Source organism: Erythrolamprus reginae, chromosome 1 (genome assembly GCF_031021105.1).
Source record: "Erythrolamprus reginae isolate rEryReg1 chromosome 1, rEryReg1.hap1, whole genome shotgun sequence".
In the NCBI taxonomy this organism is placed as follows: domain Eukaryota; kingdom Metazoa; phylum Chordata; class Lepidosauria; order Squamata; family Dipsadidae; genus Erythrolamprus; species Erythrolamprus reginae.
Genome location: NC_091950.1, coordinates 149,541,568 through 149,567,920, shown reverse-complemented (window position 1 = coordinate 149,567,920; position 26,353 = coordinate 149,541,568). Strand labels below are relative to the sequence as shown.

The following is a 26,353-nucleotide window of genomic DNA, read 5'->3' as shown; positions in this document are numbered from 1 at the left end:
GGAAGGAAGGAGAAATGGAGGGAGGGAGGAAGGAGAAATGAAGGGTGGGAGGGAGGGAGGAAGGAAGGAGAAATGGAGGGAGGGAGGAAGGAGAAATGGAGGGAGGGGGGAAGGAGAAATGGAGGGAGGAAGGAAGGAAGGAGAAATGGAGGGAGGGAGGGAGGAGAAATTCTCTTTCCATGCCCTTTTGCAAAAGTCCAATAAGTGCTCATTTTTTAATTGTTCATTGGTTTCATTGGCCTTTCCAAGAAATTTAAAGCAACCCCCCCCTACCTCTCAGGGGGGGGGGAGGAGGAGGAGGAGGAGGAGGAGAAAGGAGAAGAGGAATCCAAAGATACTTTTAGGCAAAGCCTCCATTATGTTTTCTCAACTGACAATGTAGGTCAGTTGAAGAGAGGCAGCTGAAAGGAATATTTTGAAAGAGAAGTAAAGAACTGCCCAAAAGCAGAAATAAAAGGCAGTGTCTTGTAACCTTACTTTCCGGATAACCCTCGTAGTAGCAACCCACTGCTGCTTCCAAAGTTTCTTGCGAGTCCATCTTCTTTTTAATATTGCCCGGCATTCAGAAGCTGCATATTCGATAGAGGAAATGTGGGAGGCGATATGATTCCATTCCAAAAGAAAGCAATAGGTGCCTTGCCTTTCTCTGCTTGCCTAATCTTCCCTTCTTTTTTTTGTTTTAAATTTTTTACATAGATAATAAACCAAACAACAAATAAACAAAAAAAAACCAATACAATAAATATAACGTAACAGTAAATAAAATACAAAACATATAAATACAGCATTTGGGAAACAAAAGTTTCCCCACTTCTTTTTTGAGTGTTCGATCAGAGAATTTTCCCTTGTCGCTAAATATTTATTTTATTTATTTATTCATTTGTCCAATACACAAATACATAGGAAGAAAAATAGACATGTAGTAATATATATAAGGGTAAAAGTGAACTTAGAGGAGAGGATATATGAAAGAAAGAAAATATATGTGATAAGTGAGAGAAAGGAAAGACAATTGGACAGGGGACGAAAGGCACACCAGTGCACCTATGTACGTCCCTTCTTTTATTTGACGTATTGCTTTGCTTGAATTTTAATTATTTCTCCATTGTTCTTTTCTTTAACCAATCATAAAAAATTCCCCATATCTTGTAATGATCTGAGTCCTCTTTTCCCTCTAATTTTTTAGACATCCTTTCCATCTCTGCACAATCTAGCATTTTTTGGATTATTGTAATTTTCTTCTGGTGTTTTATTTGTTTTCCATTGCTGGGCATATGCTATCCTAGCAGCTGTTAGTATGTGAATGGCTAAATATCTTACCTAATCTTCCCTTCTTCTTTCTGCAGTATGTGGTTGTAAAACCTGACCAAAAAGAGGTGCTGAAAGGGATATTTATTCCTTACTGCAAGAACTGTGGACACGAGCAGCTTCTGCAGGCTGTGGGCTTGGTTGGAGCCATCATTATGCCCCATAACATCTATTTACATTCTTCCCTTGTCAAGGTCAGTGTATAACGGATAGGTACTTTATTTTGGGGCATAGATCAACAGTTTCCTGATAACAAGAAGATGTCATCCGTGTCTTCAAAGTTATTCATACATGTTATCTGATGGTTTATGACAGGGTGATGCACTGCTAAAGGCAAAGATACGGTAATACAATGTATTCCCCATTGTCAATATATATTATCCGGTAGTAAAAGATTGTTGCAATTTATATTATATTTGTTGGTGGGTAGGGGACTGCGTTTTGCAAAGCAAACCAGGATAGCAACCTGCTGGCCAGATCTCAGCCACGTGTCTTGCATAGACACAGTATCTTCTCTATATGTAAAAATTCCTTGTTTTTAGCACCTCTGACCTCATACATGTGATATAGGATATGCATATTTTGCAGTGTTTCAAGATTTAAGATGATATAACTAGTCCTGGTTTAGGAACTGCCTTGTCTAACAACCATTTTTATCTATCTATCTATCTATCTATCTATCTATCTATCTATCTAATCTATCCAATCTACCTACCTACCTACCTACCTACCTATCTATCTATCTATCTATCTATCTAATTATCTAATTATCTATCTATCTATCTATCTATCTATCTATCTATCTATCTATCTAATCTATCCAATCTATCTATCTATCTATCTACCTACGTATCTATCTACCTATCTACCTATCTACCTATCTACCTATCTGCCTATCTGCCTATCTACCTATCTACCTACCTACCTATCTATCTATCTTATCTATCTATCTATCCATCAATCTATCATCTATCTATCTTTCTCTATCTATCTTTCTCTATCTATCTTTATCTATCTATCTTTATCTATCTATCTATCTATCATCTATCTATCTATCTATCTATCTATCTATCTATCATCTATCTATCTATCTATCTATCTATCTATCTATCTCTCTATCCATCTATCTATCCATCTATCTGATTTATATGCCGTCCCTCTCTGAGGACTCGGAGCAGCTTACAACATATAATAAGAACAATTAAATGCAATGGCTAAATCCAATTACAGTGATCCCCCGATCATTGCGAGGGTTCCGTTCCAGGACCCCCCGCAACGAGCGGGTTTTCGCGAAGTAGCGCTGCGGAAGTAAAAACACCATCTGCGCATGCGCAGATGGTGTTTTTACTTCCCAGCAGCGAGGAGCCAAAGATTGGGGTTTCCCCGTCGCCCACGCCCACGTTCGCCTTTGACTTCGGGACTCAGTTGGTAAACCGCGCGGCTGTTTTAAAACGTCGCCGCCGGCATGTCCCGAAGCCAAACGAACCCGGGTGGCCGGGCGAGCAGCGAGGCGAACGGCGGGTGGCCGGGCGAAGGGCGGGCTCGCTGCTCGCCCGGCCACCCGGGTTCGTTTGGCTTCGGGACATGCCGGCGGCGACGTTTTAAAACAGCCGCACGGCTTCCCAACTGAGTCCCGAAGTTCGCCTTTGACTTCGGGACTCAGTTGGTAAACCGCGCGGCTGTTTTAAAACGTCGCCACCGGCATGTCCCGAAGCCAAACGAACCCGGGTGGCCGGGTGAGCAGCGAGCGAACGGCGGGTGGCCGGGCGAAGGGCGGTGCGAGCGGCAGGCGAGCCGGGCGAACGGCGGGCGAACGGCGGGTGGCCGGGCGAACGGCGGGCGAACGGCGGGTGGCCGGGCAAACGGCGGGCGAGCCGGGGCGAACGGCGGTGCGAACGGCGGGTGGCCGGGCGAAGGCGGGTGAGCGGCGAACGGGGGAAGACCCAGGGAAGCCGCCCAGCAGCTGATCTGCCCGGCGCCATCTACGCATGCGTGCCCATAGAAAAAAAGGGCGCGCATGCGCAGATGGTGTTTTTACTTCCGGGTTCAAAAATCGCCATATAGCCGTTTCGCAATCATCGGGAGCGCAATACCCGGGGGATCACTGTAATTAAAACCAGCTAACTAACATAAAATCCCCAATATATTAAAATCGATCATACTCATTCAGATCTCAACCATACATAACATTCATCAGCCCCAAGCCTGGCGATATAACTGAGTCTTAAGACTCTTGCGGAAGGCAGGGAGAGTGGGGGCAGTGCGATTCTCTGGGGGGAGCTGATTCCTGAGGGCTGGGGCCCCCACAGAGAAGGCTCTTCCCCTTGGCCCAACCTAGCGACATTGTCTGGTTGACGGGACCTGGAGAAGGCCAACTCTGTGGGACCTAACCAGTTGCTGGGACTCATATGGCAGATATGACAATCATGAAAAAGTAACTTTGCAACCTGGCCCCATATGAATGGCCCTCACAGGTCTGTAAAAGCGAAGGAAAGCTAAAGTAAGTTCAAAAGCAAAGTTATGGTTTCACTTAGCAACCACCTTACTTAAGGACCAAGTTGCCATTTCCAATTATGATTGCTAAATGAGGACTATCCATAAGAGTTGTGAATTAACAGAGAACCAAAGATATACTTTTTTTCTGCAGAGATAGAATAAAACAGAATTTTTCTTATTGGCCAAGTGTGATTGGTCACACAAGGAATTGGTCTTGGTGCATATGCTCTCAGTGTACATAAAAGAAAGGATATATTCATCAAGAATCATAAGGTACAACATTTAATGATAGTCTGGGTACAAATAAGCAATCAAATCATATTAGGAACCAGTCAATATAAATCCTAAGGATACAAGCCACAAGGTTACAGTCATAGGGTCATTTGTGGGAGGAGGTGGGTGATGGGAACAATGATAAGGTTAATAATAGTGCAGACTTAATAAATAGTTCTACAGTGGTGAGGGAATTATTTGTTTAGCAGAGTGATGGCGTTCAGGAAAAAACTCTTCTTGTGTCTAGTTGTCTTGGTGTGCAGTGCTCTGTAGCGACAGTTTGAGGGAAGGGGTTGAAACAGTTTATGTCCAAGATGCGAGGAGTCAGTAAATATTTGCACGGTCCTCTTTTTGACTCGTGCAGTATACAGGTCCTCAATGCAAGGCAGGTTGGTAGCAATTGTTTTTTCTGCGGTCATGTGATCAAAATTCAGATGCTTGGCAACTTATGGATATTTATGACTGTTGCAGTGTCTCGGGGTCACTGTGATCCTCCTTTTGCAACCTTCTGACCAACAATGTCAATGGGCAAGCCAGATTCACTTAACAAACGGGTTACTAATTTAACAACCGCAGTGATTCGCATACTGTATTTTTCTGAGTATGAGAGGCACCTTTTGCCCCCCTAAAAGAGGCTGAAAATTTGGGTGCATCTTTTACTCTGAATGTAGCTTTTACTGGGCTTTTTTCAAGCCCTAATGCAGCTGTCCCCAAATTATGGCCCGCGGGCCACATGCGGCCCACTGAGGCCATTTATCCGGCCCGCCAGTGAGTGACAAGAGCACAGGGAAAAGAAAGAGAGAAAGAAAGAAAAGGGAAAGAGAGGGAGGGAAGGAGAATTGGAGAGGAATGAAGGAGGGAAGGAAGGAAGGAAAGAAGGAAGGAAGGAGAAATGGAGGGAACAAGGAAGAAAGGAAGGAAGAAAGAATGAAATGAATGGAGGGACAGAGGAAGGAAGGACTGTTTTGGGGGGGGGATTTTTAAAAAAAATTTCTCTCAACATACATTCAAACAACACAGTGTACCATCTAATTTTCCATGAATAAAATGTGGTATTTTGTTAGTAACAAATATCAATCATCAAAAATGTTGCAAAAGGTTTTTTTTCTAATTTTGTCATCCAGTTACATTCATTTTCTTTTAATTAAATTCCCTCCTTAATGTTCCTTCAAAAAGTGCAACACCAATTATATTTCTAACTTATTAATCATTATGCCTAAGTGCTTCCTTCTTTCTTTATACATTTTTCTACAAACCAAGAAAACCTTGTATAGCCAATCAGATGTTAACAAAAGAAAATTAAAAACAAAACATAAACATATATGAATTTCAGACTTCTTTCCCCCTCTAAATAGTACGTTCCCATTTTGTCTTTTACTTTAAAACAAGGTATGTGCAGTGTGCATAGGGATTTGTTCATAGGGGGTTTTTTTAGTCCGGCCCTCCAACAGTCCAAGGACAGTGAACTGGCCCCCTGTGTAAAAAGTTTGGGGACGCCTGCCCTAATGTGTTGCTAATGAGTGAAGCGATATTTCCTGCTTTGATAGCCAAGAGATCTTCCCTTTGCCTGCTTCTTTCACTGCTGCTCTGTCCGACAATCATCAGCTGGACCTCTGGGCTTTAGAAGCCTTTTTTCAGCCCCAACAAAGTGAAGCAATCTTCCACCTTTTAAAAACTCTAATGAGGTGCTAATTTTAGCCCTAATGAAGTGCTAATTTTTTTTAAAAAAATTAAATTAAATTAATTTTTAAAATTAGCTAATGATGCGCTAATTTTAGCCCTAATGAGGCACTAATTTTAGCCCTAATGAGGTGCTAAAGCTATCCTCCAGTGCCTTGCTGAATTTTTTCTCTAAGTCATGAAGAGTGACTTTGAATTTTTATTTATTTTATTTATTTATTTTGTCCAATACCCAATGAGGGTTTTAGTGGGTATATATCTATATACACATAGCAAAATATATGATGAAGGTTATAAAGGAGATACTCATAGTAAAATATATCTAAGAAAGAATAGAAAAGAAGATATAGTAATAGAACATATCAATGAAAGAGTAGAAGAAGAGATACAGTATAGGAATAGAAGAAAGGTATAGGAGATATAGGAGAGCAATAGGACAGGGGACGGAAGGCATTTTAGTGCACTTGTACACTACTTACTAAATTGGACATTTATTTTAAATAAATAGATAAAAGTTGAAATTTGTATTAGCAGGGAATGCTTAACGAGTAGATAGAGCATTCTTTTGCATTTTTTATCTATCGAAATGAACAATGTTGCTCAAAGTTTATCAGGACTAATATCTGGAGGAGGAGTAACTCAGCAGTTAAATATTATGCATAATACAGCGCTAAACTATAAAACTTAATTATGATTAGATGGCACTTTAATTTGATTTGATTAGCAAGTATACATTTGAACGAACAACCATTTCTGATCGTGCCATGTCATATTATATCATTTTAATCTGAGCACTACTATTCCTTTACACATAACAAAATTGGATTCTTAATTATTAAGTAATGGGTCTTTAATTAATTGGACCAAAGTTAATTATATGTACGGGAATACAAAATTACTTTCAAGTTACTATTCAGGTTGAAAATGGAAGGATGACATGAAAACTTATTAGAAAGCATTTATATGGGAAGCAAATTATACAGTAAGTAACAGTACTTTTACAAAATATTATTATGTGAATAAGTCAATCCAGACAATTCTGAAACCATTAACTAAATCATTAGTAAACACCTACATTATTAAATTAATTGAGAAACATGCAGAATATCTTAATTAAACAATAATAGAAACTGAAGACTAAAGTCTCTCATCAAATGCATGGCCTTATTACATATTAATCTGGATTTGAACACGAGGTCAGGCATGACTACATAAGTGCTAATCAACAGAGTATTAGGTGGAATAAGAATATTCAAAATTTTAACATTAAAAAAAAGGAAGTATCATATAATAAACCTATTTGCAGATGACATAATTACTTTTTTGGTGAATTCTGACCAAAATATTCTCTAATTAAAACTTTAATACATTTCCCACAGTGACATAGAAATAAAGTTTCATAAATCATTTCTGTGCTAATTGATGTTGATTAAGGTGTTGCAAAAAATGCCTTTGGAAATCCACTTAGGATGGATTTAGATATTTAGCAGCAGTGATTAGAAAATGTTGATACCAGTTTTAAAATTATAATGTTTTTGTGATAAATTGAAATAGAAGTTTTCTTGTTAGAATAGCCACCATTAAACTAGCACTTCCAAAATGTTATTCCTGTTTCAAACGTTTCCCTTTTCCTGGCTTACTACGTTGAAAAACCTGTCCTACTGCAGTTATAATTACAATTATAATTACTAACAAAACTATAATGAAAAGTAATATAGTAAATCTGACATACCACTGCAGTGTTTTCAGTTAAAATAACTATCTATGCAAACTCAAAAGTCTAATTATCACTATACTCTTTATCACTAAAACAATACGTACCTCCCAGATATTAAGAAATAATAAGTATGTGTGAAAGCGGTCTGTGTAATGCTTAGCCAATATTATTTCAAAGCATGTTTTATTCAAGAAGCCTTAATGGTTGCACATAGCCCAAAGCCATTTATATGTCACGCTGGATGAAAAAAAGCATGTGATAGCTCCATGGAAGGTACCAGGACTGAAGCTGACAAGGCAGGAAATAAGAAGCCTGAGAATACACCAGCAGATGATTGTGTAAACACAGTGCGGTGCCATTAACATTGAAGCCTGAAAATACAGGCTGCAAAATGTCTTTGATGAGGGCAGGAGAAAGGAATCCAGGGTTTAAACCCTGAGGCTGCACGCATAAATATATAACAAGATTCTTAAACTCAATATATTTTTGGCAGTCCTAGAATGACTTACTTGGAATAAAAACCTCATCCTTGACTTCTCACCTTTTGGGATAGTGAGTTGGGGCTTCTAAACAGAGGTTATTGTGAAGCATGAACCCATCTCTAGACTTGTCTTATAGATGACCTCACCCACACTGTCACTGGATCGATTTCAGTTGTCTTCCTATGTATTGTCAAGTTTGGGGCACTTTTTATCCCTCACAGATGCCTTTCTAATGCCGTGACCCCTTAATATAGTTCCTCATGTTGTGGTGACCCCCAACCATAAGTCTAGCACCAATTCTCCCAACAGAGCTTTAAGCTGATTGGCAGGAAGTTCAGAGGGACACTCCCACTGCAAATGCCTGATTGGTTGGATTGTAAATATTGCTCCAAGGCACCAGAATGGAAGCTTTCGTTCCTAACACCTTAGGAAATTTGTCTTTTCCCATGTTTGGGTCACAGCTGTCACCACCTAGGCACCTTCAACTGGAAAACAAACAAATAAATTTAATTTAATTTAAAGAAAGAAAGAAAGAAAGAAAGAAAGAAAGAAAGAAAGAAAGAAAGTTACAACAGACTTTTCCCAAACCAAGGGGCATGCATAAGCACACCACTCTGCCTATCGACCCTGTCCTGCAGTCTTATTGTCCTCTTTTATCATTACTTACTACTTACATTATGCTTATACAAACTACAATCCTATGCTTTATTTATTTATTAGATTTGTATGCCACCCCTCTCTGAGAACTCGGGGTGGCTTGTTCGACAAAATAAATGATGAAGTGAAATAAAATGAAACAAAACAAAACAAAATAAAACAAAACAGAATTTTTACAATGGGATATTTGGGGAAACCAGGCCCAAAGACCACCCATGTTGGCAATACAGCAATCCTCTGTGCCCCAACATCCTGTGTCCTATGGGGAGGGGGCAAGACCACTGGAGCACCCCTGTGGCATACATAAAGGTAGAAACTATTGCATTGTTTTCCCCCGACAGACCCGAGAAGTGGATCGCGCCAACCAGAAAGCAGTGAAAGAAGCTAATATGTACTTTCTGATCGAATCCACCATCGCACTCTTTGTTTCCTTCCTCATCAATCTCTTCGTCATGTCCGTGTTTGGCCAGGCTTTTTTCCAACACACCAATCAGGAAGCGGTAAGTCGGGAGCCCGCAAGGCAACTCTGACATCAACATCTACAGTTCTTTTTTCCCCTTGCATGTATGTAGCCTTTTATTCTTTTGACCATAGAAAATGATAGAAACGGACTAGGCGCAGGGGTAGGCAAAGTTGGCTCTTCTATGACATGTGGACTTCAACTCCTAGAATTCCAGAGCTGGCATGATTGGCTCAGGAATTCTGGGAGTTGAAGTCCACAAGTCACAGAAGAGCCAACTTTGCCTACCTCTGGACTAGGGGATCCTGTCTGTCCATTAGCCTAAGAGCTCTCCCAAAAAGGAAACAAAGAGGGTCAAATTGGGAGGGAGAAGCGAAATATAGATAGACATGAATCAATCAACCAATTAGGACAGAGTCAGATTAAGCTGGGGGATATAGAGATTTTTTTTCAAAAAGCAGGAAAGAAAATCACCCAGTGCATTCTCATGGGAGAAGCACTTAGACAGTGGCTTAGGATGTGGCTAACCCATCTATTTTAAGTGCTCTCTCTCTCTCTCACACACACACACAAACTCTCATACATATTCTCTCTGTCTCTTCACACACACACACACACACACATACTGTCTCTCACACACATACTCTCTCCCTTTCTTTCTCTCTCTCTCTCTCACACACACACACTCAAACACACACACTCTTCTCTCACATACACAAACTCTCTCTCACACACACACACACACATTCTTGCACACACACTCTTCTCTTACACTCTCACACTCTCACACACACAAACACACTCTAACGCACACTCTCACTCACTCACTCACTCACACTCTTTCACACACACTCTCTCCCACACACACATTCTCACACACACACATTCTCACACACACACTATCTCTCACTCACTCACACTCTTTCACACACATTCTCTCTCAACACACACACACACACAGTTTCTCACACACACACTATCTCCTTTTCTCAGTCTCACCCCCTCACATACACACTCTTCTCTCACATACACAAACTCTCTCACACACATACTCTCTCACATACATTCTCGCACACACACTGTTCTCTTACACACTCTCACACACACACACACACTCCCTCACACACACATACTGTCTCTCACATACATACTCTCTCCCTTTCTCTCTCTTTGTGTGTGTGTCTCTCTCACACACACACACACAAACACACTTTCTCTTCCCTTCGAGTCATGTGACCCAGAACAGAGTTATTCCAAAAATAATCCCAGAGACCTTGTTCTGTATGCTTTTTTCTGTCTTGTTTCCTCTATTTCCCTAAAAAGATTTTTTTGGGGGATGGGGGTGGGAAGAGAGTGAGTTATTCCTTCAGCCAAATAGGAATTGGCCATCCTCTTCCTATTTACTTATCTTAGCCCATCTGGTAGAATGTTCTACAGCAGTGTTTCCCAACCTTGGCAACTTGAAGATATTTGGACTTCAACTCCCAGAGTTGAAGGCTGGGGAATGCTGGCTGGGGAATGCTGGGAGTTGAAGTCCAAATATCTTCAAGTTGCCAAGGTTGGGAAACACTGTTCTATAGTATGCAAGTGATATTTCAATGACTGGGAATTAAAGAAACAGGAACTCATTCATGCAAACCAATGGAGTCAAAGCTTCCCTTTACCAGTTGTGAAAAGGAAGAAAACCGAGGCAGATTTTTACCTCATTGCCATGTAAGAGAAGTGTCCCTACCACTAAATACAGGAAGCTTGCCAATATAGACAGTGAAGGCTAGAAAAAAAGAGGGGTGCAAGTGATGGGAAGGTGCATAAGGACAGACCTGCAGAGCCCACCTATTTGTGTGAGAGTTGCAATTTGTTCTAGAGATTTTACACACAGATACAAAAGGGGATGACAAGGAATATTGGAAGAAATGAATAGCTCTGAAGAGATTTAAGGTAAAGTTATCCTACAATTTCTCAAACAGCAGGCTGGTCATTTTATGGCCCAGCAAAGAGTGCAGGAATTTGCTGCTCCCAAATGCCTGTAATAGACCTGTTTCTGATTTCTAATAAAACAATTTTGGGGTGTTATTTTTTCCTTTTGTCTTATATAATCCAGCATGATGTCTGCGCCAATCAGAGCTTATTCGTGAATCAGAGCATTTTCCCCAACTTTCCCCCCAAAAATGATTCTGTGACTGTGGATATTTTCCAAGGGGTAAGTATCCAGCAAAATGGTGGCAATGATCCACATTGGTGGTGATACAAAACAAATGAACAGCGTAGAACAGTGATGGTGAACCTGTAGCATGTCTGCCCCCCATGTCACGCGAAGCCATATCTGAGGGAATGCGAGAAGTTGGCCTATGTCAGTTCCAGCAGTGTGTGCCCATTGGCCAGCTGATTTTTGGCCTTCCAGAGGGTGGGGGAGGATATTTTGCCCTCCCCAGGCTTCAGGAAAGTGTCCGGAGTTTGTGGGTGGCAAAAAATGGCACAATGGGCCTACTGGAAGTTTGGAGGCATCAGTGAGGCCTGCGCGCATGTGTGGGGGGGGGGGGAGAGAGTGCAGGGGGCGGTTTTGTGTGCGCATGCATGAGGAGAAAGGCATTGCGAGTCCTTGGAGAGGGGTGGCATAAAAATAAAAATAATAAAATAAAATAAAATAATATAAAATAAAATAAAATAAAATAATAAAATAAAATAAATTGAAATGAAATGAAATGAAATAAATAAAATAAAATAAAATTAAATTAAATTAAATTAAAAAAAATGGGTGTGGGCAAGCATGCATGCGCTATCGCTCATGTGCGCGCCTTTTTGGCACCTGAACAAAAAACAGTTTGCCATCACCATCGTAGAATCTTCAGATTGGGGATGTCAAAGCTTGATTTCATTGAGAGCCACATCAGGGCTGTGTTTGACCTCAAGGGGGCCTAGGGGGCATGGCCAGGATGAGCGGGGCCAACTCAACATCACTTGTGTTGAAGACACCAGTAGTGGCCCAAGCGCTCTGCCAGCGAAAGCGCAACCCTCCCGAGCTCTGTTTTTGCTGACGTAAAGTAGCCAGAGGCTGTTGCAGCTGTAAATGGAGCTCAGGTGGGCTGCATGTGGCTCTCCCGAGACCCCATGGGCAGGTCCTTCGCTCTTCCCAGGGTGGTCGCCTGGGCCAGTTCTAAACACCCCGTGAGCCAGATGTGGCTCGTGGGCATTGAGTTTGATACTTGTTAGTATTATGTACAAAACAATTGGGTTGGCAATATATAAACAAGTTAACAATGGATAATTGTATGTATTGAACTATAGCTTTAAGAGGTAGTGTTGCAAATTGCCATAAGAGGGAGCCAGAAAGCATGATTCTCTCTCTCTCTGTTCTTTCTGCTGATTCACTGAGACTGATGTAGTAAACTCTGTGTTAGTTTGATGGGCTTGTAAGCTGTAATGTATGTCTGATATGTAAGACAAAGAAAAGCTTGTAATATTATTATTATTATTATTATTATTATTATTATTATTATTATTATTATTATTATTATTATTGTGTTGACTGTGCTATTTCTAAAGTAAGCACTATTTTATACACTTTAATCCAGTGTTTCCCAATCTTGGCAACTTGAAGATATCTGGACTTCAACTCCCAGAATTCCCCAGCCAGCGAATGCTGGCTAGGGAATTCTGGGAATTGAAGTTCAAATATCTTCAAGTTGTCAAGGTTGGGAAACACTGCTTTAATCTATATGATTGAATAATTACTCATCTCACCTGGATATATATCTATCCCACGTTTTCCTCTGTGTGTGTCCTTGACAACCCAAGGGTTGTTCTGCACACTTCTTAACACACCCCTGCCCCAGATGACCACTCATCTGCTTCTGTTCTCCGAAGGACTTGCACTGACAAGCAACTCACAGGCAATGCAGTTGCCATAATAATGTTTTATGGGCAAACCTAGGGACGTCCATAATTACTTTGTCACCACATGCTGAGCCAGCCGAAGCTTCCAACTGGTGTGCAAGGGTTGATTGGCATTGTAGTAGTCCAGACAAGCGTGGACAAAGACATGAGCAATCATTAACAAAGCTTCCTTTTTCCAGAAATGGTTTTAACTGGCATATAAGATGTAAAGAGCTTTCTAGCCATGGCCTCCCCACCTGCAATTCAGAAGTGCCTCCAGATTTTGAGCCAACTTTTTCTTAGGGACTGTTCTGCCCCTAGTTATGAACGTATCAGAAACATACTGTTTGAGTGAACTTAGTTTAATCAATGAACCACTGCTAATAATAGGCTGAGCAGTGAAGGCACAAACACAGGTCAGAAACCAATCACGTCTTGCAGAAAGTCAGCTGCTACTTAATCTTCATTAGCAGCTGCAGTAAATTCAGACAGTCTTAACCCAAAACAATGCAATTAGTTCTTGTTATGTAATTAGTCCTCTCCCAATTCCTAAAAGGTCAGTAAGGGGCGTACATTAGTGCACCAGCATGCCTTCTGTCCCCTGTCCTAATGTTTCATCAATATGAATATTATTATATCTTTGTATACCACCAATTTGTACTTGACAAAATGAACGAACAAACAAATAAATAAATAAAACTCACGTAATGTCCAAGGATTTGGCAAAATGCCCAGGAGTCTTCCTTGATAAGAAATCCGAAGCAGAGAAACAGATTCACAAGACAATTCACAACACATACCCGAGTTTAAACTGTTGTTTCCTGCAGCCTTTCAGCTGCCTCTACTGTTCTTTCGTAGACTAGGGGAGTAGCCAATTAGCTCCTTGTCTTACTCCCGAGGAGACCTCCTCTAGAGTAACCGCTCCTGCCTTTTGGCAGCTCTGTGTGTTTGTGCATCAAGAAGGGGAGAAGCCTCTTCTTCTTCCTCATCACTGCTATGAGGTGCTGGAGATTCCAAAGGCCCTGGCTGAACTTCTGCCTCTGCACCGAGTCCTCGCCATCCTCCCCACTATCCGACTCATGTGCCAGCTGTACAGGATGCTGGCGCATCACCAAGTTGGTCATCTCTTGAACCGGATCTGCTTATCATCTGCACGAGCCACTGGTGGGCCACAACAGGGACTACAGCCCCATCTAGAGTTACAGAGGTTCAGCTGTTTTTAGAATCAGTTGGCTTTCAATTCTGATTCTGCAACTCACTCCATCTTGCTGGGCTTGAATCCAAGTCTGTACCTCCCCACCTTCCAAATATATCAAATTCTACTACATCAGAGATGGTGAACCTATGGCATGGGTGCCACAGGTGGCAGGTGGAGCCATATATGAGGGCATGTCAGGCTTTGCCCTATGTCAACTCCAGCTTGCTTATGCATGCTGGCCAGCTGATTTCTGGCCTTCTGGAGAGCTGGGGGAGGCCGTTTTCTCCCGTTGGGCTGTTTTTCACCTTCCTCGGGCTTCACGAAAGCCTTCATAGCCGGTGGATAGTGAAAAATGGCCTAAGAGGCCAACCAGAATTTCAGAAACATGGGGGCAGTGCAGGGGGGCGAGGCACCATCGTGCCATCACATTGTGTGCACCCTTTTGGCACCCAAGCAAAAAAAAGTTTCACCATCACTGTACTACATTGCCTTTCTAACCAGAGATATGCATTTAAATAGATGGCCTCTCCTAGCAGATTCATCAAGATACTAAGCAGTAGGGAGAGGAGGACGTCTGAGACCCATGGTTGTCACTCTATTGCTTTTTAAATTTCCTTGTGGTTGATTTAAAATTCCCTCTCCTCCACTCCGTCATTTTCACTTTAATTGGAGTTACCTAATTACTTTCTAATTTTAGTTCTTTAGGTCAGTGATTTTCAACCTTTTTTGAGCCGCGGCACATTTTTTACATTTACAAAATCCTGGGGCACACCACCAACCAAAATGACACAAAATGACACTCTAAGACAGTGTTTCCCAACCTTTTTTGAGCCGCGGCACATTATTCATGTTTTCAAAATTCTGGGGAACACTGAAGGGGAGGGCGGGGGGGCTAAAGAAAAGTTTGGACAAAAAAAATATCTCTTCCTCCATTTCACTCTATTTCTCCCTCCCTCTTTCTCTCTCTTCCTTCCTTCCCTTCTTTCTCTCCATCCCTCTTTCTTTCTTTCTTCCTCTCTTTTTTGCTCTCTTTCTCTCTCCCTCCTTCCCTCCCTCTATGTCTTTCCCTCTCCCTCCTTCCCCCCTTTCTTTCTCTCTCTCTCTTGCTTTCTTTCCCTCTCTTTCTCTTGCTTTCTTTCTCTCATTCTCTCTCCCCTCCTTTTTCTCTCTCTCTCTTTCTCTCTCGTTCACCACGCCAGCAACAGAGAGAAAAAGAAAGAGCGAGAGAGAGCCGGAGAGAGAGTGGAGTGCGCAGCAGCCATCAGCCTCCTCGCCCTCCCAGACGTCCCCAGCGCCCGGCCTCACGCCGCCTCCCGTTAGCCCAGCCGAAAGCCACACAGTCCCGGACTCCCGGATCGCTTGCTTCTCCGGCCAGCGCGGCGCTTTCCTGGGCAGATGGCTTTGCTGACCGGAGAAGCGAGCGATCCGGGAGTCCGGGACTGTGTGGCTTTGCGCCATGAAGAGAAAACGGCAGCAGGGAAAAGTCGGCCGTTTTCTCTTCATGGCGCAAAGCCACACAGTCCCGGACTCCCGGATCGCTCGCTTCTCCGGTCAGCAAAGCCATCTGCCCAGGAAAGCGCCGCGCTGGCCGGAGAAGCGAGCGATCCGGGAGTCCGGGACTGTGTGGCTTTGCGCCATGAAGAGAAAACGGCCGACTTTTCCCTGCTGCCGTTTTCTCTTCATGGCGCAAAGCCACACAGTCCCGGACTCCCGGATCGCTCGCTTCTCCGGCCAGTGCGGCGCTTTCCTGGGCAGATGGCTTTGCTGACCGGAGAAGCGAGCGATCCGGGAGTCTGGGACTGTGTGGCTTTGCGCCATGAAGAGAAAACAGCAGCAGGGAAAAGTCGGCCGTTTTCTCTTCATGGCGCAAAGCCACACAGTCCCGGACTCCCGGATTGCTCGCCCCAAGGCAGGAGGCGGCGGCGGAGGAGAGTGGGCGGATTGAGCGGGCAATGGGGCAGGGCGGAGAAGCCAGGGGCGCGTTTGGCCGGAGGCACCGTGGGGAGGCAGGGGCAGGGAGGTGCGGCAGTAGGTGCCTCCGGCCAAACGCGCCCCTGGCTTCTCCGCCCTGCCCCATTGCCCGCCCGATCCGCCCACTCTCCTCCGCCGCCTCTCGACGCGGCACACCTGACGATGTCTCGCGGCACACTAGTGTGCCGCGGCACACCGGTTGGGAAACGCTGCTCTAAGACACTCTCCTCTCTTTTTCCATCCCTGTCTCCTCCCCTCCTTGTGTGTGTGTGTGTTTGTGTATACACTCTTGAACCATTTCCAAAACCAAGTGAGGGCTGGGTTTTTTCTCTCTCTTATTCTTTGGGTGCTTTTTATCATATGCTTTAAATCAAGAGTCATTTCTCTCTCTGTTTTGTTTCTCTCTCTTTCCTCTCATTCTCTGCCTCAATCATTTTCTCGTTTCTCTTTTTTCCTCCCCTCTTTGCTCATTTCTCTCTCTCTTCCCCTTCCTCTCCTTTTCTCTCTCTCTCTTGCTTTCTTTCTCTTGCACTCTTTCTTTCTTTCTCTCTCTCTTTCTCTCTCTCTCTCTCTCTCTTGCTCTTTCTCTCTCTCTCTTGCTCTCAGCAAAAAGTTGCGAAACTGGAACCTGAGCTTCCTTCTTCAGGGCACACCTGACCATGTCTCAGCACACTGGTTGAAAAACACTGCTTTAGGTTCTTGCTATCCTCGCTGTAATGTTAGGCTTGGACAAGTGGGGTGGTGAGCAGCTGTGTGGACCTTTGCAGGATGAAGTCAAAATGATTTAATGCATTTTTATATAGTACAATGAAGATGTGTGTTGTGGAATGCAAGCCATGAATGTTTGTCATTTGTTCTACACAGGGAATTATCCTGGGGTGCTACTTTGGGCCCATTGCTCTCTACATCTGGGCTGTTGGAATCCTTGCAGCAGGTCAAAGTTCAACCATGACAGGAACCTATGCGGGGCAGTTTGTTATGGAGGTGAGAAAATACCTGAAGATGTGTGTATTAAATTGGGGAATGGGGAGCTGGGAGGACTGACATTCAACCCTGGCAGAGGTTGAGATAATGGTGTCTGCCTGCCCCTAAAATAGATATAAAAGCCTTGTTAAATATAAGGCAATGTAACTATAGTTTTCTTTGCTTTTAAATTACAAAATGCAAACGAAGAAATCTCAACATTCTAGACTTTGTCTTTCTTTGCTTTCATATATGCCCCGCGCTAGTATCACTATGTCTTGATGTGCCTTTGTCAAAATAAGTGTGAAAACCAGATGTTTCCTGATTCATATATAATTTCTGATTGCTATTTTTTCAATGTTCCCATTTCTCTTATCATCTTTCCTGACGTCTCCTCAACTCCCTCCTCTCATATTTTCTCCCATTTTCTCTATATGTCTTTTAAAGTCTAGACTAATTTTATCCTCTTAAAATATCTTTTTCCCATGGCACAGTTCATATGCTATTATTAAGGTGAAAACTATTGGTCTGGGATTTGCTTTCCACACTACCACTGTTTCTTTTCTTTTTTTTGCCCCAATGCACTCTACTCTGTCTTGCTACTTAAAGTGGTGTCCTGCTCTGTCTTGCTACTCGAACTGGGTGAATTTAAGTCCTGCTGAATCTATTGAAGCTGATTCTGATTAAGAATATCTAGGACTGCATTGTTCCTCTTTAATTACTTAATTCTTCTCTTCTAATTCTAAAATACGGCCAAAGAGACTTAAATAGAGAAAAATTCTCAAACTTGTATTTTTTATTCCTATATCTTCTCTTCTATTCTTTCTTTTATATATTTTTCTATGAGTATATCCTCTATAACCCTCATTGTGTAATGGACAAAATCAATAAAATAAAATAAAGTAAAATACTTAAAGTAGTGTCCTGAATTTAGGGTTTGCTTGACACATCAACCAAAATTTGTTAAGATATTCATGAACTGGGAGAGCCATGTTAACAAGGTCAGCCAATGAATAGGCATAGCAACTAAGTCAGCCAATAGGAGTTAAACACTTCTGAGTCTATGCAGAGAATTGAAACTGGAAGTTAAGCTTAAGGCTAGGTGTGGCTCCAGTCCCCACTCTCTGCTCTCTGTCCACTCTGTGCTTGTCTGCTCTGCTGAAATGAAACTAACTCTCCTGTTTGTGTAACTACTCTGTTTCCCCCAAAATAAGACATCCCCTGATAATAAGCTTTTGAGCGCATGGCAATAAAGCCAAGTACTTATTTCAGGACTCAAAAAAATATAATGCCCAACACTGGAAATTTTTAAGCAGATGTTGGACAACAATCTGTCTGAAATAGTGTAAGGTTTCCTGCCTAAGCAGGAGGTTGGACTAGAAGATCTCCAGGGTCCCTTCCAACTCTGTTGTTATTAGTTATTATTATTATTAGTATAAGACAGGGTCTTATTTTTGGAGAAACCTGATAAATTGAAGAACTCTGCTAATGATATTGTAAATTCATCTATTACTATGTTTATAAAGAAATTAATGAATCCAGCTGAACCAGTTATCTGTGTGTACTTCTGGAATTGATCCTCATGCAACAAACTTTAATAAAACTATTAATTAAGACCTATAGCTTTCTTTCACTTTCCCCTTTCAGGATATCACCAGCCAGTGTGAAATAATCTACCATCAATGCTACTTTAGCAGTTATTTGGATGACTAATCCAATGCTCTGCTTTGACTAGTCAAGTCAGACCATAGTGCTTTCATGAGCATAGATGGAGGAGTTTTGACAGGTGGATATACAGAACTGATGCTGGGGATTTGAAACTCACTAGACTCCGATCTAGTAAGGAGAACCCCCTCCTCCACCTACGATCCCAATGAAATTATTTTAACATGGCCATGGGTAATAGCCCTCCAGCTATTCCCGCATAACTTGCCTAACTATCATTTTAATTTCCCACAATGCTCCACAACAAAGCTACATTATAAGTATTGGAGACAATTAACATTGCAGGGGTAGATTGAGTGCACAATGCCAAAAAATTATTGAGTGGAAGTTCAGTATGATTGACAGCACAGCAGCAGACCAAGACTACTGCTGGGCCCATATTTAAAGGCTTAACATGAGCCAGGTCTCCTCTGAATTCCATTTCAGAGCCGTTTAATGATGTTATATTTTCATGCAGGTAGATACAACAAAACAGAGTCTCTTGCACAGGCACAGGAGGTGTTTTCCTAGTTACAGTATGTCTCTCTTTGCTTTTTTTTTCTTTCTACTGTTAGTCAAAGATATTTTTTGGAGGTGAAGTTAGACCACAGCTTGTACATAATAATAATAATAATAATAATAATAATAATAATAATAATAATAATAATAATAATAATAACAACAACAACAACAACAACAACAACGATAACAAAAACAAAACAGAGTTGGAAAGGATCTTGAAGGTCTTCTAGTCCAACCCCCTGCTTTAGGCAGGAAACCCTACACTATTTCAGACAAATGATTGTCCAACATCTGCTTAAAAACTTCCAGTGTTGGAGCATTCACAACTTCTGGAGGCAACCTGTTCCACTGATTAATTGTTCCAACTGTCAGGAAATTTCTCCTTAGTTCTAAATTACTTCTCTCCTTGTTTAGTTTCCACCCATTGCTTCTTGTTCTATCCTCAGGTGCTTTGAATAATAGTTTGATTCGTTCTTCTTTGTAGCAACCCCTGAGATATTGGAATACTGCTATCATGTCTCCCCTGGTCCTTCTTTTCATTAAACTAGCCATGCCCAGTTCTTGCGACCATTCTTCATATGTTTTAGCCTCTAATCCCTAATACTTGGTCAGATAAGTTTTGTTATAGGTGTTAGGGTTTTATTGTTCTTGTTTTAGATGGCGTCTGTTGCATCAAACTTCAAAAAAAAAAAAATCCAGAAAAGCAGTGGAAATATATCTATAAATCATTAAAGGCAATTGGTTAAAATGTGCCTTTTTCAAGACAGGATAACTAAAGCTTAATAGAGTCCCTAGGGCAGTGTTTCCCAACCTTGGCAACTTGGAGATATCTGGACTTCAACTCCCAAAATTCCCCAGCCAGCATTCGCTGGCTGGGAAATTCTGGGAGTTGAAGTCCAAATATCTTCAAGTTGCCAAGGTTGGGAAACACTGCCCTAGGCAGTTGGGCGGCATAAAAATTGAATTAAATAAATAAATTAGCCTCCAGGATATAATCCCATATAAAGCTAGCTGAAGACATTTAATGGGACTTGGGCCAAACCAGGACTTCAAGAAATTACAATGCTGCCATCTATGGTCTAATGATGGCAGCATTGCTGCCATCTATGGTCTAATGATTTGCTAATCTGCTATTCAGAAATGACCAGACAAATCAAAGCAACTTTGTGAACCCCCGCAGTCTACTAAATGTCTCCAGAAACCTTGTAAATGGAGGAGGAATGCAATAGTCTTCCACTTGATTCCATAACAACCAGCATTGAGAAGCATATATTCTCTATAAGCGTTATCATGATTAACACTGGATAAGTTTCCTCTGGATAATATCTTTAAAATGGGCTCCCTCCCAAAATCATTTTTACGCTGTACTACACCCACACAAACATACAGTTTGTGCACACTTATCTGATTTCCCCTAATTTGATTCACATGCTGTCCCAGGCTACCGGATGCTCTGGGCCTAATTTTAAGATGGTCTTCCCCAATCTGTACTTCAATTATGCTGGGCCCCAGGGCTTTCATCCCCAGCCAGGATGGCCTGAGAATGCAAGCGCGGGAATGCAGACCCCAACCCAATTTCAGAAATAGAGTAGCCAAAGACCACTGAGAAAGAGATCTTTATTGGTTAGATTTGCACAGATAGCCCTGGAAAAAAACCCCTACTACATTCAGTTTTGATCACCACATTACAAAAAAGACATTGAAACTCTAGAGAAAGTGCAGAAGAGAGCAACCAGGATAATTAGGGGCTGGAAACTAAAACAAAGGAAGAGAGGTTGCAGGAATTGGGCATGGATAGTCTAGCAAAGAGGAGGTCCAGAGGGGACATGATAGCAGTTTACAATATTTGAGGGGCTGCCACATAGAGGAGGGGGTCGGGCTGTTTTCCAAAGCACTAGGGGGCGCAAACAAGGAATAAGAGATGGAAGCTGATCAAAGAGAGATTCAACCTGAAAATAAGGAGGAACTTTCTGACGGTGAGAGCGATCAGCCAGTGGAGCGAGCAGCTTGGCTGCAGAGGTTGTGAGCACTCCAACACTTGAAACTTTCAAGGGGAGATTGGACTGCCGTTTGTCTGGGTTGGTGTAGGATCTCCTGCTCAAGCAGTGGGTTGAACTAGATCATCTACAAGGTCCCTTCCAACTCTAATAGATAGATAGATAGATAGATAGATAGATAGATAGATAGATAGATAGATAGATAGATAGATGGATGGATGGATGGATGGATGGATGGATGGATGGATGGATGGATGGATGGATGGATGGGATAGATGGATGGATGGATAGATGAGAGATAGATAGGTAGGTAGGTAGGTAGGTAGATAGATAGATAGATAGATAGATAGATAGATAGATAGATAGATAGATAGATAGACACAACTGAGCCCAAAATTTCTGTTGCTATGTAAGACATTTGTTAAACAAGTTTTGCCCCATTTTCTGACCTGACCTATCATTCATTCATTCATTCGCTCGTTCATTCGTTCATTTTTATTTATTTATTTGTCAAATATATACAAGGTAATAGGTATTGGTATAAAGATAAACCTTAGCAAAATTGGTGCAGGTAAATTAGGCAATGGGACAGTAGGACAAGGACGATAGACACAGTGGTGCGCTTATGCACGCCCATTACATACCTCTTAGGAATGGGGTGAGGTTGAGTCAGGTAGTGCATTCCAGGCATTGACTGCTCTGTTGCTGTTTGCCCATTTGGGCATTTTTTTTTTCACCTGCCAGGCTTCAGAAAGTCCTGTTGTGCATGCATGGGGGCAGCACGGATAGGGGGGGGTTGTGCATGCATGGGGGGAGGGACGGGGTGTGGGCATGTGCACACATGCCAGCACACTCACACACACCCCTTTTGGAATGCAAACCAAAAATGGTTCGCCATCACTGGTATAGGATAATAAAGCAAGGACAAATAGCCTGAGAAACACCTTCTATCCCAGAGCAGTAACCATGTTGAATTCTACTGTATAGTGCAATATTAATGCAATATCGGGTTTTCAATTCAATTGTATAGAATGCAATGGATGTGTGTGTTTTATTTTATAATGTACACTGAAGATGGCATTTAATTTTGTTGTGCGAATAAAGTAGACTAACTAAAACAAACTAACTAATTAGCAGTGTTTCTGCACAGGGTGAACCCCTTTAGTGATGGCCATTGGAGCAAACTCATTGGGGTGACCCCATAACTGATGGCCATTGGAGTCAACAGCTGCAATTTAAGCAAAGTTTTAGTTCACATTTCAATACTGCATAGATTTCAATGCATTTATAGCAGGCAGATCCTCTTTAGGCAGAAGAATGGTATGTGGAAAAGTGTGGTTTCAAGTGAAAGTTATGTACAAATGAGGACAGAGAATGGCTCCAAGGATTCTTGTGACTATTAAAAGCATCAAGAACCAAAAATAAGCTTCTTGTTTAGTCTCCCCCATTGTTCTGATTTTTCTTTCCGCCTCCAGCCAGTGGTGCTTTTCCAGTGTTATACTCTGAGCCTATTCTTCCATGGGGGCGTGTGTATGATTCAACAGGCTATCCATCTCTCTCCATCTCTCTCTCTCTTTCTCTCTCTCTCTCCTTCCCTCCCTCCCTCTCCCTCTTCTATCTATGAGGAGGCCGACCTGGCATGTATTACTGAAACCTGGCTGGGCCCGGAGGGAGGTGTTCCTCTCTCTGAAATTTGCCCAGCCGGGTTTCAGATATGGCATCAACCGCGACCCCAGGGGAGGGGGGGAGGAGTGGCTATTGTAGCCAGGGAGAGCCTTTGCCTGCGTAGACTCATTGCTCCGGAAATAGCGGGTTGCGAGTCTCTCTTGATGAAGTTGGACTTAGGAGTTCAGGTGGGCTTATTTCTCACGTACCTGCCTCCCAGCTGCGTGTCAAAAGCCCTGCCTGTGCTACTCGAGGAGGTAGCCGGGTTGGCGGTAGAGTTCCCCAGACTTATTGTCTTGGGGGACTTCAATCTGCCGTCACTCGGCGAAACCTCTGGGTTGGCACAGGAGTTCATGGCCACCATGACAGCCGTGGACCTGACTCAAGTAGTTCAGGGTCCGACTCACGAGGGAGGGCACGCACCTGACATGGTATTCCTTTCCGAGCAATTGAGTAATGGTCTGAGACTAAGGGGCTTAGAAGTGTTGCCTTTGTCATGGTCAGACCATTTTCTACTACGGCTTGACTTCCTGGCTCCAATCCTCCCCCGCAGGGAGGCGGAACCAATGAAGATGTTCCGCCCCAGGCGCCTGATGGACCCAGAGGGCTTTCAGACGGCGCTTCGGGTTATTCCAGAGGCACTCGTCCACAGTTCGGCGGAGTCTCTCGCGGAGGCCTGGAACAGGGCTGCAGCGGGGGCTCTTGACCGGATTGCGCCTTTGCGACCTCTTCATGGCGCTAGACCCCGTAGAGCCCCATGGTTCAACGAGGAGCTCCGGGAGTTGAAACGCCAAAAGAGACGTCTAGAGAAGCGATGGAGGAAGAGTAGGTCTGAATCCGATCGAACACTTGTAAGAGCTTTTATTAAGACTTACAAAGTGGCGCTCAAGGCGGCAAGATGCGCGTACCATGCCGCCTTGATTGCATCAGCGGAATCCCGCCCGGCCGCTCTGTTTAGGGTGACCCGCTCCCTTCTCAACCAGGGGGGAGTTGGGGAGCCCTTACAGAGTAGTGCCGAGGATTTTAACACGTTTTTCGCTGATAAAGTCGCTCGGATCCGGGCCGATCTCGACTCCAATTGTGTAACAGAGTCGACTGACAACGAGTCAGTCGAGGTGACTGGGGCACGTACTTGTCCACCGGTCTGGGAAGAGTTTGATCTGGTGACACCTGATGAAGTGGACAAGGCCATCGGAGCTGTGAGTTCCGCCACCTGTTTACTGGATCCGTGTCCCTCCTGGTTGGTTTCGGCCAGCAGGGAGGTGACACGGAGCTGGGCCCAGGAGATTACCAACGCTTCCTTGGGGAGGGGAGTTTTTCCATCACTCTATAAAGAAGCGCTTGTGCGCCCCCTCCTCAAGAAGCCCTCTCTGGACCCAGCCGTACTTAACAACTATCGTCCAGTCTCCAACCTTCCCTTTATGGGGAAGGTTGTCGAGAAGGTGGTGGCACTCCAGCTCCAGCGGTCCTTGGAAGAAGCCGATTATCTAGGTCCCCAGCAGTCGGGTTTCAGGGCCGGTTACAGCACGGAAACCGCTTTGGTTGCGTTGATGGATGATCTCTGGCGGGCCCGGGACAGGGGTTTATCCTCTGTCCTGGTGCTCCTTGACCTCTCAGCGGCTTTCGATACCATCGACCATGGTATCCTTCTGCACCGGCTGGAGGGGTTGGGAGTGGGAGGCACTGTCCTTCAGTGGTTCTCCTCCTACCTCTCTGGCCGGTCGCAGTCAGTGTTAGTGGGGGGCCAGAGGTCGACTCCTAGGTTTCTCCCTTGTGGGGTGCCTCAGGGGTCGGTCCTCTCCCCCCTGCTATTCAACATCTACATGAAACCGCTGGGCGAGATCATCCAAGGACATGGGGTGAGGTATCATCAATATGCGGATGATACCCAGCTTTACATCTCCACCCCATGCCCAGTCAACGAAGCGGTGGAAGTGATGTGCCGGTGCCTGGAGGCTGTTGGGGCCTGGATGGGTGTCAACAGACTCAAGCTCAACCCGGATAAGACGGAGTGGCTGTGGGTTCTGCCTCCCAAGGACAATCCCATCTGTCCGTCCATCACCCTGGGGGGGAATTATTGACCCCCTCAGAGAGGGTCCGCAACTTGGGCGTCCTCCTCGATCCACAGCTCACATTAGAACAACATCTTTCAGCTGTGGCGAGGGGGGCGTTTGCCCAGGTTCGCCTGGTGCACCAGTTGCGGCCCTATCTGGACCGGGACTCATTGCTCACAGTCACTCATGCCCTCATCACCTCGAGATTCGACTACTGTAATGCTCTCTACATGGGACTACCTTTGAAAAGTGTTCGGAAACTTCAGATCGTGCAAAATGCAGCTGCGAGAGCAGTCATGGGCCTACCTAGGTATGCCCATGTTTCACCATCACTCCGCAGTCTGCATTGGTTGCCGATCAATTTCCGGTCACAATTCAAAGTGTTGGTTATGACCTTTAAAGCCCTTCATGGCATCGGACCAGAATATCTCCGAGACCGCCTCCTGCCGCACGAATCCCAGCGACCGATTAGGTCCCACAGAGTGGGCCTTCTCCGGGTCCCGTCAACTAAACAATGTCGGTTGGCGGGCCCCAGGGGAAGAGCCTTCTCTGTGGCGGCCCCGGCCCTCTGGAACCAACTCCCCCCGGAGATTAGAACTGCCCCTACTCTTCCTGCCTTCCGTAAACTCCTTAAAACCCACCTTTGCCGCCAGGCATGGGGGAACTGAAACATCTCCCCCGGGCACGTTTAATTTATGCATGGTATGTCTGTGTGTGTGACTGTTAGCATATGGGGTTTTTTAAATATTTAAATATTTTAAATCTGTCTGATTGCTTATGATTTGTTTTTTACATGTTGTGAGCCGCCCCGAGTCTTCGGAGAGGGGCGGCATACAAATCTAAGTAATAAATAATAAATAAATAAATATCTATCTATCTCCATCTCTCTCTCTCTCTCTCTCTCCCTCCCTCTCCCTCTTCTATCTATCTATCTATCTATCTATCTATCTATCTATCTATCTATCTACCTCACCTACAAAAAGATATTGACAAAATTGAACGGGTCCAAAGACGGGCTACAAGAATGGTGGAAGGTCTTAAGCATAAAACGTATCAGGAAAGACTTAATGAACTCAATCTGTATAGTCTGGAGGACAGAAGGAAAAGGGGGGACATGATCGAAACATTTAAATATATTAAAGGGTTAAATAAGGTCCAGGAGGGAAGTGTTTTTAATAGGAAAGTGAACACAAGAACAAGGGGACACAATCTGAAGTTAGTTGGGGGAAAGATCAAAAGCAACATGAGAAAATATTATTTTACTGAAAGAGTAGTAGATCCTTGGAACAAACTTCCAGCAGACATGGTAGATAAATCCACAGTAACTGAATTT

General features: G+C 43.5%; 1 protein-coding gene across 1 annotated transcript in view; it reads left to right on the top strand.

The window, feature by feature from the left end:
* Positions 1–26,353, top strand: part of SLC11A1 (solute carrier family 11 member 1) — a 71,437-nt gene that overhangs the window by 30,069 nt on the left and 15,015 nt on the right. The window contains exons 8-11 of the mRNA XM_070729594.1: positions 1,347–1,502; positions 8,955–9,113; positions 11,175–11,273; positions 16,980–17,099. Coding sequence (XP_070585695.1) covers positions 1,347–1,502; positions 8,955–9,113; positions 11,175–11,273; positions 16,980–17,099 — 534 coding nt within the window. The remainder of the gene's footprint in view (positions 1–1,346; positions 1,503–8,954; positions 9,114–11,174; positions 11,274–16,979; positions 17,100–26,353) is intronic.